Source organism: Salmo salar, chromosome ssa14, assembly GCF_905237065.1.
Source record: "Salmo salar chromosome ssa14, Ssal_v3.1, whole genome shotgun sequence".
Lineage (NCBI taxonomy): Eukaryota > Metazoa > Chordata > Actinopteri > Salmoniformes > Salmonidae > Salmo > Salmo salar.
Genome location: NC_059455.1, coordinates 33591365 through 33606935, shown reverse-complemented (window position 1 = coordinate 33606935; position 15571 = coordinate 33591365). Strand labels below are relative to the sequence as shown.

General features: G+C 43.1%; 1 protein-coding gene across 1 annotated transcript in view; it reads left to right on the top strand.

Moving 5' to 3' along the window:
- LOC106569416 (dynamin-3) overlaps positions 1 to 9396 on the top strand; it is a 52858-nt gene extending 43462 nt beyond the window's left edge. The window contains exons 18-21 of the mRNA XM_014140756.2: positions 2245 to 2421; positions 4791 to 5017; positions 5330 to 5512; positions 7267 to 9396. Coding sequence (XP_013996231.1) covers positions 2245 to 2421; positions 4791 to 5017; positions 5330 to 5512; positions 7267 to 7312 — 633 coding nt within the window. The 3' untranslated portion in view covers positions 7313 to 9396. The remainder of the gene's footprint in view (positions 1 to 2244; positions 2422 to 4790; positions 5018 to 5329; positions 5513 to 7266) is intronic.
- The last annotated feature ends 6175 nt before the right edge of the window (positions 9397 to 15571 follow it).

Below are 15571 nucleotides of genomic sequence, written 5' to 3'. Positions count from 1 at the left end.
TATTCACAAAGCCAGCCGAATTGGCTGAATCTAAATGGAATTGACTCCGACCCTGGTGCCCGCCACTGTGATGTACAGCCTTCCCTGTGGCTCAGTTGGTAGAGCATGGTGTTTGCAACGCCAGCATGGTGTGTGCAACGCCAGGGTAGTGGGTTCGATTCCCACGGGGGGCCAGTACAATAAAAAAATGTGTGAAATTAAATGTATGCATTCACTACTTTAAGTCGCTCTGGATAAGAGTGTCTGCTAAATTACGTAAATGTAATCCCTTCCTGTAGCATCACCCCATATTAGTCACTGACTCACTGTATCTCCTGTCTGCCCTGTTTATCATTTTACGTATTACCCATGACTACCCCTCACTCCCTTCCCATGTTGCACTTCTGTCATATCTATCCTTATTATTTATCAATTTTTCTTAAACCTGTGTGCTTGCATGGTTATGTACATTGCTAAATATGCATTTTGAATGTATAGTCCAGTATACAGTACCAGTGAAACGTTTGGACACACCTACTCATTCTAGGGTTTTTCTTCAAATGTACTATTTTCCACATTGTAGAAGAATAGTGAAAAATGGAATCATGTAATAACCAAAAAGTGTTAAACAAATCAAAATATATTTTATATTTGAGATTCTTCAAAGTAGCCACCCTTTGCCTTGATGACAGCTTCGCACACTCTTGGCATTCTCTCAACCAGCTTCACCTGGAATGCTTTTCCAACAGTCTTGAAAGAGTTCCCACATATGCTGAGCACTTCTTGGCTCCAACTCATCCCAAACCATCTCACTGGTCGGGTGATTGTGGAGGCCAGGTCATCTGATGCAGCACTCCATCACTCTCCTTCTTGGTCATATAAAATAGTCCTTACACAGCCTGGAGGTGTGTTGGGTCATTGTCCTGTTGAAAACCATATGATATTCCCACTAAGCGCAAACCAGATGGGATGGTGTATCGCTGCAGAATGCTGTGGTAGCCATGCTGGTTAAGTGTGCCTTGAATTCTAGATAAATCACCGACTGTCACCAGCAAAGCACCATCACACCTCCTCCATGCTCCACGGTGGGAACCACACATGCAGAGATCATCCGTTCACCTATGCTGCGTCTCACAAAGACACAGCGGTTGGAACATAACATCTCAAATTTGGACTTATCAGACCAAAGAACATATTTCCACCGATCTAATGTCCATTGCTCGTATTTCTTGGCCCAAGCAAGTCTCTTCTTCATATGGGTGTCCTTTAGTAGTGGTTTCTTTGCAGCAATTCGACCATGAAGGCCTGATTCACACAGTCTCCTCTGAAAAGTTGATGTTGAGATGTGTCTGTTACTTGAACTCTGTGAAGCATTTATTTGGGCTGCAATTTCTGAGGTTGGTAACTGTAATGAACTTATCCTCTGCAGCAGAGGTAACTCTGGTCTTCCTTTCCTGTGGTGGTCCTCATGAAAGCCAGTTTCATCATAGCGCTTGATGGTTTTTGCGACTGCACTTGAAGAAACTTTCAAATTTCTAGAAATGTTCCGCGTTGACTGACCTTCATGTCTTAAAGTAATGATGGACTGTCGTTTCTCTTTGCTTATTTGAGCTGTTCTTGCCATAATATGGACTTGGTCTTTTACCAAATAAGGCAAAGATTGGCTACTTTGAAGAATCTCAAATATAAGATATATTTTAATTTGTTTAACACTTTTTTGGTTACTACATGATTCCATATGTGTTATTTCATAGTTTTGATATATTCACTATTATTCTACAATGTAGAACATAGTACAAATAAAGAAATACACTTAAATGAGTAGGTGTGTCCAAACTTTTGACTGCTACTGTATGTTTTTACAATTTAAAAAAGTAATATCTCTCCTATCACTTCCCAAGTGACTCATCATATCACTTTAATCTCTCCATCCTCTCTGTCTTTCTCCCTGAAGATTGATGTAAGTGTGAAGATGATGTAACTAGTCACAATAGCTGTAGGCTACATTTTGTTGATATGCTATTCGTACTTGTAACTCATTTTTGTTAAAACATTTTAGCCCTTTTTAAAAGCCTGTGCTATGGTTGTTTCTGATGTACAGAGCTTTGTGATTTCCATTTGTAATGAAAAGCGCTCTACAAATAAAGGTATTATTATTATTATTTGTCATTGATATACACAATTGTTCTGCATCTGAAGATGCAAGCCACTAGGTCTGTATTGCTAAATACAGGTGTGTTAAAACTAAAAGCCCTTTTCCTCCAGGTGGAGAGTGAGGGGGGCGGCTCCTCGTCCTCATCCCAGGACAACTTTTCCATGGACCCTCAGCTGGAGCGGAAAGTGGAAACCATCCGCAACCTGGTCGACTCCTACATGGCCATCGTCAACAAGTGCATCCGCGACCTCATGCCCAAGACCATTATGCACCTCATGATCAGCAACGTAAGAGAAATCTCTGCTTCACGCTGGGGTAGTGCTATCAGAACTGGGTTCAAATGGTAGTTGAAATCTTTAAAATACCTTCTGCATCAGCTTGAGCCTGACTAGTGTGCAACTTTTTAGATTATTCTAATGGTTTCTTTGTGCCAGGCAAGCTAAATCAAATCAAATCAATAAAAAATCAAATCAGATTTTATTTGTCACATAAACAACAGTTGTAGACCGACAGTGAAATGCTTACTTAACGAGTCCTTTTCCAACAATGGAAAGTTAAAGTTAAGGATTAAGATAAATAACAATATAGAATAATAACATGGCTATATACAGGAAGTACCAGGTAATAACATGGCTATATACAGGAAGTACGAGGTAATAACATGGCTATATACAGGAAGTACGAGGTAATAACATGGCTATATACAGAGAGTACCAGGTAATAACATGGCTCTATACAGAGAGTACCAGGTAATAACATGGCTCTACACAGAGAGTACCAGGTAATAACATGGCTAAATACAGGGAGTACCAGTTAATAACAAGATTATATACAGAGAGTACCAGTTAATGACAAGGCTATATACAGAGAGTACCAGGTAATAACATGGCTATATACAGGAAGTACCAGGTAATAACATGGCTATATACTGAGAGTACCAGGTAATAACATGGCTATATACAGGAAGTACCAGGTAATAACATGGCTATATACAGGAAGTACCAGGTAATAACATGGCTAAATACAGGGAGTACCAGTTAATAACATGGCTATATACTGAGGGTACCAGTTAATAACAAGGCTATATACAGAGAGTACCACTTAATGACAAGGCTATATACAGAGAGTACCAGGTAATAACATGGCTATATACAGGAAGTACCAGGTAATAACATGGCTATATACAGGAAGTACCAGGTAATAACATGGCTAAATACAGGGAGTACCAGTTAATAACATGGCTATGTACTGAGAGTACCAGGTAATAACATGGCTATATACTGAGAGTACCAGGTAATAACATGGCTATATACTGAGAGTACCAGGTAATAACATGGCTATATACAGGAAGTACCAGGTAATAACATGGCTATATACAGGAAGTACCAGGTAATAACATGGCTAAATACAGGGAGTACCAGTTAATAACATGGCTATGTACTGAGAGTACCAGGTAATAACATGGCTATATACTGAGCGTACCAGGTAATAACATGTCTATATACTGAGAGTACCAGGAAATAACATGGCTCTATACAGGGAGTACTAGGTAATAACATGGCTATATACTGAGAGTACCAGGTAATAACATGGCTATATACTGAGAGTACCAGGTAATAACATGGCTATATACTGAGAGTACCAGGTAATAACATGGCTATATACTGAGAGTACCAGGTAATAACATAGCTCTATACAGGGAGTACCAGTACCGAGTTGATGTGCAGCGGTACAAGGTAATAACGTGGCTATATAGAGGGAGTACCAATACCAAGTTGATGTGCAGTGGTACGAGGTAATACATGTTTTATTTTTATTTAATCTTTATTTAACTAGGCAAGTCAGTTAAAAACAAATTCTTATTTACAATGATGGCCTACCCCGGCCAAACCCGGACGCCGCTGGGCCAATTGTGCGCCGCCCTATGGGACTCCCAATCATGGCCGGATGTGATGCAGCCTGGATGGCTATATAGACATGGCTATATACAGGGAGTAGCCGTACCAAGTCGATGTGTAGGGGTACGAGGTAATTGAGGTAGCTATGTACATATAGATAGGGGTAAAGTGAGTCAATGCAGATAGTCCAGGTAGCCATTTGATTAGCTATTTAGCAGTCTTGTTTAGCAGTCTAATGGCTTGGAAGTAGAAACTATTCAGGGTCCTATTGGTTCCAGACTTTCTGCATTGGTAAATCAAACAGGCCGGGTGTTATGCGTCTGTGTGTAGCTGGTGAGATGAGTCAGGCGCAGGACAGCAGATATGAGTAATGAAAGCAATTTACTAAAATAATTCACAATACACGTCGTATAAATACAAGGCCACACATACGGACTGCAAAACAATAAACAATTACTCACAAATAAACATGGGGGAACAGAGGGTTAAATAATGAACAAGTAATTGGGGAATTGAAACCAGGTGTGTAAGACAAAGACAAAACAAATGGAAAATGAGAAGTGGATCTGCGATGGTAGAAAGCCGGTGACGTCGACCCTCGAACGCCGCCCGAACAAGGAGAGGGACCGACTTCGGCAGAAGTCGTGACACCGGGTTACTGTAAAGCACTAGCTGACAATTGTTGTTGTAATAAGGGATTTATAAACATATTTGAATGAGTGATTGATTTATCCACCAATTCTCTCTCCTGCCACCAGGTGAAGGACTTCATCAACGCGGAGCTGCTGGCCCAGCTGTACTCAGCCGGGGACCAGGGTGCCCTGATGGATGAGTCCCAGGAGCAGGTCCAGAGGAGGGACGAGGTCCTCAGGACCCACCAGTCCCTGAAGGAGGCCCTGGCCATCATAGGAGACATCTCCACCACCACCATCTCCACCCCCATGCCGCCGCCCGTGAACGACTGGCGCAGTGGAGGTGGCAACCGGTAGGCATCCTGGTAGTCCATTGATAAGGACTACCCTAGACCCTAGACATTGATCTAAGTGTAGTGTAGTGGAGTCAACTCTTGTTCTAATAATGGTGAAGATGTTGGGTTGGCCAGCAGTAGACCTGGGTTTGCACTGATTTCCACTGATTCCCAAGAAGACTATGTTATTATTATTATTTTATTTTTTACTTGGATAGTGTTGCAAAATAAAAAAAAGGAAATCACAAATAGTTAAGTCTATTTGATCTGTTATGTCCAGAATATGTCATACACGAGAGGTCACTAAGGGAACTATCTCCACCCTCCCAGGTCTCCTCCAACCAGCCCCACTGGTTCCAGGAGGATGTCATCAGGCCAGCGCCCTAGTCCCGGAGGGGGGCGAGGGGCTCCACCCCCTCCTAACCGCCCAGGACCTCTGGGGCCCTTCAGCAACAGTGCTGATAGCCCCCAGGTCCCCAGCCGCCCCAACCGGGCCCCTCCCAGCATCCCCAGGTGAGACCAGGCCAGGGCCTATGTGCTCCTTTGTGGCTCAGTTGGTCAGAGCATGATCGTGTGTGCTAAGAGCAAGGGTTTAATTCACATAGGGATCAAAAACAAAAAAATGTATGCACTCACTGTAAATTGCTTTGGCCTTTGGATTAAAGGGTCTGATATGTATACATAGAGACCACAGGAGGTTGGTGGCACCTTAATTGGGGAGGACGGGCTGGTGGTAATGGCTGGAGCGTAATAAGTGGAATGGTATCAAATACACCAAACACATGGTTTCCATGTGTTTGATGCCATTCCATTTGCTCTGTTCCAGACATTATTATGAGCCGTCCTACCTTTGCTAGCCTCAACTGATAGATACAATGAACACTATTTGGTACCCATTACTAGTGGTAACCCTCATATAACCTGACTCAGCTCCCTACATCACGTTCCACTGTTTTACTTAAAGGGGAATATTTGAAGGGTTATTATACTGAACAAAAATATAAAAGCAACAAGTGCAGTGTTGGTCCCATGTTTCATGAGCTGAATTAAAAGATCCCAGAAATGTTCCAAACGCACAAAAAGCTTATTTCTCAAAAATGTTGTGCACACATTTGCTTACATCCCTGTTAGTGAGTATTTCACCTTTACCAAGATAATCCATCCACCTGACAAGTGTGGCATATCAAGAAGCTGATTAAACAGCATGATCATTACACAGGTGCACCTTGTGCTGGAGACAATAAGAGGCCACTCTAAAATGTCCAGTTTTGTCACACAACACAATGCCACAGATATCTCCTGTTTTGAGGGTGAGTGCAACTGGCATGCTGACTGCAGGAATGTCCACCAGAGCTGTTGCCAGAGAATTGAATGTTCATTTCTCTACCATAAGCCGCCTCCAACGTTGTTTTAGAGACTTTAGCAGTACGTCCAACCGACCTCACAACCGCAGACCACGTGTAAACACGCCAGCCCAGGACCTCCACATCTGGTTTCTTCACCTGCGGGATCATCTGAGACCAGCCACCTGGACAGCTGATGAAACGGAGGAGTATTTCTGTCTGTAATAAAACCCTTTTGTGGGGAAAAACTCATTCCGATTGGCTGGGCCTGGCTCCCAAGTGGGTGGGCCTATGCCCTCCCAGACCCATCCATGGCTGCCCAGTCATGTAAAAACCATAGATTCGGGCCTAATGAATTTATTTAAATTGACTGATGTTCTTATATGAGCTGTAACGGTAGAGTAGGGGCCTGAGGTCACACACGTAATGTGTTGTGAAATCTGTTGTGAATGTATTGTAAGATTTTTTAAATTGTATAACTGCCTTAATGTTGCTGGACCTCAGGAAGAGTAGCTGCTGCTGGTAATGGGGATCCTTAATAAATACAAATACCAAATACAAAAAACAGTTTAAATTGTTGCATGTTGCGTTTATATTTTTGTTCAGTATCATTCAACTAAAACACACAAACACATTCCAGTAGTTTGTGGTTACTGAAGCAAGGAAGTCCACACGCTGAAGTGTTTCTCAACACCACTTCCAAATTCAGGATGCCACTTTTCTCTGTTTCTTTCTCTGAAGTCACTATTTCTCTTTTAACACCTGTCCTTTATGCTATTGCTAATGGCCTGTTTTTAACCCTTTTTCAACTAACTTAACTCTCTGCTTCTCTCCTACTCTCTTCCCTTTCTCTCTCTCTCTCTGTCACACTTTGTCCTCTAAACACTACTGCCCTCCCACTCTCCCTTCCTCCCTCGTCCCCAGTCGACGACCTCCTCCTTCTCCAACAAGAAATGTCCCCCCATCTTAAGCAGTCAAAGAAGCTTGTGATCTTTTAAGGGCCTAGTGCTCATCCCCTAGCTCATCCCCTAGCGCTCATCCGTCCCCATACCAACCCTATTCCCCCTATCCTCCACAAGCCCCTCTTCTATCTATCCTTGGTCTTTACATAGTGCAGACATTGAACCTTTTGCCCTCTGACCCTGACCCCTGACCTCACGCCAGGTGACGATCGATGTCCATGTATCTATGTACAGTATGGTGCTTGTCTTGTGGTGTATCTTTCTGTATGTGTGCTTGTGCTCACCTGTGGTCCAGGTCTGTTTAGCAGATCCAGTTCCGACTGAGTTTCAGCCCCTAGAAACCTCATCTCCCTTACCTAGAACCCAACCTGCTGTCCCTAGAACGCCCTCCTCACCCTCCACCCACCTCCACCTAGACCCCACTTGCTGCTTCTCTACATATCTATGCTCAGCAGTGGCACTACCCTACCCATTCCAAAATGCAGCATGGCACATAGGCTGCTTTTATTGCATGTGTGTGTGTGTGTGTGTGTGTGTGTGTGTGTGTGTGTGTGTGTGTGTGTGTGTGTGTGTGTGTGTGTGTGTGTGTGTGTGTGTGTGTGTGTGTGTGTGTGTGTGTGTGTGTGTGAGGGAAGGGGACTAATTGGCCTATATAGGCCAAGTTAGTTTTAGTATCATATATTGCATATTGTACAACACCCTCTTTCTGTGGGTTATTGGCTAGGTGTTCTTCTCTTAGAGAGAGAGGAAAGAATATGTCTTAGTGGAGTGCATGTGTGTCGTGTGTGTGTGCGTGTGTGTGTGTGTGAATGTAAGTGTGTGCGTATATTTGTGCATATATATGTGTGTGTGTGTGTGTGAGGGAAGGGGACTAATTGGCCTATATAGGCCAAGTTAGTTTTAGTATCATATATTGCATATTGTACAACACCCTCTTTCTGTGGGTTATTGGCTAGGTGTTCTTCTCTTAGAGAGAGAGGAAAGAATATGTCTTAGTGGAGTGCATGTGTGTCGTGTGTGTGTGCGTGTGTGTGTGTGTGAATGTAAGTGTGTGCGTATATTTGTGCATATATATGTGTGTGAGTGTGTGCCAACACGTATGCATGTATTGTCTGTCTGCACGTTGGTTTGATGTTTGAGTTGTAAGCTGTTAATAAATCAAGACCCTTGGGACTAATTTGATGTTGGATTATTGTGTGATTTGTTCCTGTGTTGTAGTAGCAGTCAATACACATAGAACAAGGCTGAGGACATTGTTCAAAACAAAACAGCCTCAATAAATGGTATGCCTGTATCTACTGTATCACTGGTCAAGTGGAGATCTTCCTCACACCTTTAAGCTCAAACTCACAGAGGCTGGCTGGCGAGATGGAAGGAAGTATTCCCAACACACAGAGAGACAGAGAAATACACTGATATTACTGGCCACAATTATGGGAAGATACATATCTCTGTGTGACTGAGAACAGTGACATTCTCCATTTAGCCTTTGCCTCAGGTTGGATTCAACCCTCCCCTGTGTTCATGACTGATCACATGCCACTACAGAATTGTGTAAAATGTATCCTCCTCTCACTGTCCTCTCCCTGTCCTCTCCTTTTCTCCTCTCCCTCTTCCTCCCCAGTCCTGAGTCCAGTCAGCCACTGTGCCCAGAGCTTAAGGTGTATTTGTGTAAAGTGCTCTCTGTCAGTTTGTTATTGTGTATGTTTGTGGTCCTCTTTTGAGACTGTGTTCTGCAGTACACACATACAAACCAAGGTATTAATAATACAGAGGTGACTGTTGACTATAATGACCTTGTTACAATCTAGCGCTTGTTCTCTCAATGTCTCTAGCGTTCTCTCGCTCTACTTCTCTAAATAGATCAATTAGACCACCATAGTGGCATGAGTTACACGTCTGTATTGCCAAAGTTAATTATAGAAAGGAAATCATACAATATCAAGCAGAGCATCAACAATGTGGTTCCTATAGTTATGAAAATATATTGTATGTAGGAGGATTTAGATTAATTGGGAATTGAATTGCAACAGTGGTTCTTTTCTTTCTGTGTGTCTGTATCTCTCTTCAATAAACTATTCCCCTCCCACTTTCCCTTTGTCCAAAATGTTTCTCTTCAAAATATATTTATCTGATTAACCCATGCAGGCTAAACTTAGCCCCTCCATAACTGGAAACAGTAGCTGAACATACAAGTTGTTGAAAGGACATTCACAGACTGCACTGCACATAATACTAAGACAGAAGGTTTGTTTAAATGAATCAGATATGAAACTCAACTAAAATTAACAGATTTTATTGTGGTGGATTTATTAGTCCATCATCACCATGATCTATAATGATAGTTATACAGACAGAAACAGTACACTTATTTGCCCAGAAGATGGCGCTGGTTAGCCATAAGTAACTGCAGGCCTACACTTATCAGGCAGATGAACACGTCCTCCTCATCAGCATTGAGTTGCATTGCATCACTTTTTCTTTTGACATGAAGTACTGTTCTACACAGAGTAGACTATGTTTTTTTTAAGTTGTAATATGTACCGAATAATTTAGTTATTGTCATAGCTGGGCTATTTTCTAAAAGACAATGAGAAAAGAAAGCAACTCAGAATACATATTTTTCTGTTGAAAGCTCCAACTTGTCCATGTGGGGTCAAACGACATTAGGAGGGATAGCTCGGAACTGCTGAAAATTGATTTTAAAGAACTGATTCTAAGTCTGAAAGATTCCAAAAAGCGGCCAATTATTTCAGGCCCGGTACCATCAAAGGGCCGCGGCTGTGAAAGATTCAGCAGGCTACTGACATTACACACCTGGCTAAAAGACTACTGTAGCTCTGCTGGCATAACTTTTATAGATAACTTTGACACTTTTTGGAAACAGAAGATGCTCTACAGGAATGATGGAGTCCATCCAAATCATTTTGGCTCCTGCACCCTGTCCGCGCATTTCAAGGCTGCATTGAGACAATGACTTATCCATGACCCAAGCCATGCTCAGATAATCCCCACTATTGTGTCGCTGAGCTGTTGTAGTGCTGCTGCAAATGTACATTGGCCCAGGGGCATTAGCAGTCATAATGTAAGTAACGTAATTCATGTCCCTCTAACTCCCCTGAATGCCTCTGTCAACCCTACAGCTATTGTATGCAGTAATCATGCGCTTATGAACAATCAAGAATCCCAGAAAAGTGCTAAAAATAGCCCACATTAACATATGTAGCCTAAGAAACAAGGTTCAATGAATCAATAACTTGCTAGTAACAGATAACATTCATATACTGACTCTCTCTGAAACTCACTTAGATAATACCTTTGATGATACAGTGGTAGCAATACATGGTTTAAACATCTTCAGAAGAAACAGGAATGCCAAATGGTGGAGGTGTTGCCGTTTATGGTCAGAGTAATATTCTTGTAAAGCTTAGAGCGGATCAATTTTTTTAATTTATTTTTATTTCACCTTTATTTAACCAGGTAGGCCAGTTGAGAACAAGTTTTCATTTACAACTGCGACCTGGCCAAGATAAAGCAAAGCAGTGCGGCAAAAACAACAACACAGAGTTACACATAAACAAACGTACAGTCAATAACACAATAGAAAAATCTGTATACAGTGTGTACAAATGAAGTAAGGAGGCAATAAATAGGCCAATAGTGGCGAAGTAATTACAATTTAGCAATTTACACTGGAGTGATATATGTGCAGATGAGGATGTGCAAGTAAAAATACTGGTGTACAAAAGAGCAGAAAAACAAAAACAAATATGGGGATGAGGTAGGAGGTTGGGTGGATTGACTATTTACAGATGGGCTGTGTACAGCTGCAGCGATCGGTAAGCTGCTCTGACAGCTGACGCTTAAAGTTAGTGAGGAAGATATAAGTCTCCAACTTCAGTGATTTTTTGGCTTTGGGGATGACCAGTGAGATATACCTGCTGGAGCGCGTGCTACGGGTGGGTATTGCTATGGTGACCAGTGAGCTGAGATAAGGCGGAGCTATACCTAGCTATACCTACCTAATGTCAACTGCTGTTGAAGTAATATGGCTACAGGTTCACCTGCCTCACCTAAAGCCCATTCTTGTGGGAAGCCGCTACAGACCACCAAGTGTTAACAGTCAGTATCTGGATAATATGTGTAAAATGCTTGATAATGTACAGTATGTGATATCAACAGAGAGGTATATTTTCTTGGTGACCTAACTATTGACTGGCTTTCATCAAGCTGCCCACTCAAGAAAAAGCTTCAAAGTGTAACAAATCAAATCAAATTGTATTAGTCAAATGGAACAGGTGTAGACCTTACAGTGAAATGCTTACTTACGAGCCCCTAATCAACAATGCAGTTAAAAAAAATACGGATAAGAATAAGAAATAAAAGTAACAACTAATTAAAGACCAGCAGTAAAATAACAATAGCGAGACTATATACAGGGGGTACCGGTACAGAGTCAATGTGCGTGGGCACCGGTTAGTTGAGGTAATATGTACATGAAGGTAGAGTTATTAAAGTGACTATGCATAGATGATAACAACAGAGAGTTGCAGCGGGTGTAAAGGGGGGGGGGGGCAATGCAAATAGTCTGGGTAGCCATTTGATTAGGTGTTCAGGAGTCTTATGGCTTGGGGGTAGAAACTGTTTAGAAGCCTCTTGGACCTAGACTTGGCGCTCCAGTACCGCTTGCCATGCGGTAGCAGAGAGAACAGTCTATGACTAGGATGGCTGGAGTCTTTGACAATTTGAGGGCCTTCCTCTGACACCGCCTGGTATAGAGGTTCTGGATGGCAGGAAACTTGGCCCAGTGATGTACTGGGCCGTTCGCACTACCCCTCTGTAGTGCCTTGCGGTCGGAGGCCGAGCAGTTGCCATACCAGGCAGTGATGCAACCAGTCAGGATGTTCTCGATGGTGCAGCTGTAGAACCTTTTGAGGATCTGAGGACCCATGACAAATCTTTTCAGTCTTCTGAGGGGGGATAGGTTTTGTCGTGCCCTCTTCACAACTGTCTTGGTGTGCTTGGACCATGTTAGTTTGTTGGTGATGTGGACACCAAGGAACTTGAAGCTCTCAACCTGCTCCACTGCAGTCCCGTCGATGAGAATGGGGGCGTGCTCGGTCCTCTTTTTCCTTGTGTCCACAATCATTTCATTTATCTTGATCACATTGAGGGAGAGGTTGTTGTCCTGGCACCACACGGCCAGGTCTCTGACCTCCTCCCTATAGGTTGTCTCGTTGTTGTCAGTGATCAGGCCTACCACTGTTGTGTCATTGGCAAACTTAATGATGGTGTTGGAGTCGTGCCTGGCCGTGCAGTCATGAGTGAACAGGGAGTACAGGAGGGGACTGAGCACGCACCCCTGAAGGGCCCCTGTGATGAGGGTCAGCGTGGCGGATGTGTTGTTACCTAACCTTACCACCTGGGGGGCGGCCCGTCAGGAAGTCCAGGATCCAGTTGCAGAGGGAGGGTGTTTATTTCCAGGGTCCTTAGCTTATTGATGAGCTTTAAGGGCACTATGGTGTTGAACGCTAAGCTGTAGTCAATGAATAGCATTCTCACATTTTGTCCAGGTGGGAAAGGGCATTGTGGAGTGCTATAGAGATTGCATCATATGTGGATCTGTTGGGCCGGTATGCAAATTGGAGTGGGTCGAGGGTTTCTGGGATAATGGTGTTGATGTGATCCATGACCAGCCTTTCAAAGCATTTCATGGCTACAGACGTGAGTCCTACGGGTCGGTAGTAATTTAGGCAGGTTACCTTAGTGCTCTTGGGCACAGGGACTATGGTGGTCTGCTAAAACATGTTGGTATAACAGACTCAGACAGGGAGAGGTTGAAAATGTCAGTGAAGACACTTGCCAGTTGGTCAGCGCATGCTCTCAGTACACGTCCTGGTAATCCGTCTGTGGAGTGCGTGATCATACAGTCTTCCGGAACAGCTGGTGCTCTCATGTATGTTTCAGTGTTATTTCCCTCGAAGCAAGCATAGAAGTAGTTTAGCTCATCTGGTAGGCTCGTGTCACTGGGCAGCTCTCGGCTGTTCTTCCCTTTGTAGTCTGTAATGGTTTGCAAGCCCTGCCACATCCGACAAGCGTCAGAGCCGGTGTAATATGATTCGATATTAGTCCTGTATTGACGCTTTGCCTGTTTGATGTTTCGCCGGAGGGCATAGCAGGATTTCTTATAAGCTTCCAGGTTAGAGTTCCTCTCCTTGAAAGCGGCAGCTCTAGCCTTTAGCTCAGTGCGGATGTTGCCTGTAATCCATGGCTTCTGGTTGGGGTATGTACGTACAGTCACTGTGGGGACGACGTCATCGATACACTTATTGATGAATCCAACGACTGAAGTGGTGTACTCCTCAATGCCATTGGAGTAATCCCGGAACATTTTCCACTCTGTGCCAGCAAAACAATCCTGTAGCTTAGCATCTACTTCATCTGACCATTTTTTTATTGATCTAGTCACTGGTGCTTCCTGCTTTAATTTTTGCTTGTAAGCAGGAATCAGGAGGATAGAATTATGTTCAGATTTGCCAAATGGAAGGCGAGGGAGAGCTTTGTATACGTGTGGAGTAAAGGTGGTCTAGAGTTTTTTTTCCCTTTGGTTGCACATTTAACATGCTGATAGACATTTGGTAAGACGGATTTCAGATTCCCTGCATTAAAGTCCCCGGCTACTCTGGGTGAGCGGTTTCCTGTTTGCTTATTGTGGAATACAGCTCATTCAGTGCGGTCTTAGTGCCAGCATCAGTCTGTGGTGGTATGTAGATAGCTTCGAAAAATACAGATGAAAACTCTCTAGGTAGATAGTGTGGTGTACAGCTTATCATGAGATACTCTACCTAAGGCGAGCAAAACCTCGAGACTTCCTTGGATATCGTGCACCAGCTGTTATTTACAAAATTACATAGTCCGCCGCCCCTTGTCTTACCAGACACCGCTGTTCTGTCCTGCTGATACGGCGTAAAACCAGCTTATCGTATGTTGATAATGTTGTCGTTCAGCCGTGAAGCATAAGATATTACAGTTTTGAATGTCCCGTTGGTAGTTTAGTCTTCCGCTTCGGTCATCAATTTTATTTTCAAAAGATAGCACATTTGCTATTAGAATGGAAGGAAGTGGGGGTTTATTTGATTGCCTACAAATTCTCAGAAGGCAGCCCGTCCTCTGGCCCCTTTTTCTCTGCCTTCTCTTCAAATGACGGGGATCTGGGCCTGTTCCCACGGAAGCAGTATATCATTCAAGTCGGGCTCGTCGGACTCGTTAAAGGAAAAAAAGGATTCTGCCAGTCCGTTTTGAGTAATCGCAGTCCTGATGTCCAGAAGTTATTTTCGGTCATAAAAGACAGTAGCAGCAACATTATGTACAAAATAAGTTACAAACAAAGCAAAGAAACTAACAAAAAACACAATTGGTTAGGAATACGTAAAACGTCAGCCTTGTTCTCTGGCACCATCTTGTCCACTCATTACCTCCCCTTTATCTGGACCTTCCTTAGGTTCCTTCCCCAGGCAGTATTGTTTCTGTTATTCATGTCTAGACACTACTCCTATGTTGGATCGTTCCATGTTATTTGTCATATTAAACTTACCACCTGCACCTGCTTCTCAACTCCAGCGTCTACATTACACCCACTAAGCGCAAACCAGATGGGAAGACATATTGCTGCAGAATGCTTTGGTAGCCATGCTGGTTAAGTATGCCTTGAATTCTAAATAAATCACTGACACGTTCACCAGCAAAGCCCCCCCACACCATCTCTTCCATGCTTCATGGTGGGAACCACACATGCGGAGATCATCCGTTCACCTACTCTGCGTCTCACAAAGACACGGCGGTTGGAACCAAAAATAAAAAATTGGACTTATCAGACCAAAGGACAGATTTCCACCAGTCTAATATCTAATGTCAATTGCTCGTGTTTCTTGGACCAAGCAAGTTTCTTCTTCTTATTGGTGTCCTTTAGTAGTGTTTTTTAAAATATTTTGTTTACAGCAATTTGACCATTAGGCCTGATTCACGCAGTCTCCTTTGAACAGTTGATGTTGAGATGTATCTGTTACATGAACTCTGTGAAGCATTTATTTGGGCTGCAATCTGAGGTGCAGTTAACTCTAATGAACTTATTCTCTGCAACAGAGGTAACTCAGGGTCTTCCTTTCCTGTGGTGGTCCTCATGAGAGCCAGTTTCATCATAGCGCTTGATGGTTTTTGCGACTGCACTTGAAGAAACTTTAAACGTTTTTGACATTTTCCAGATTGAC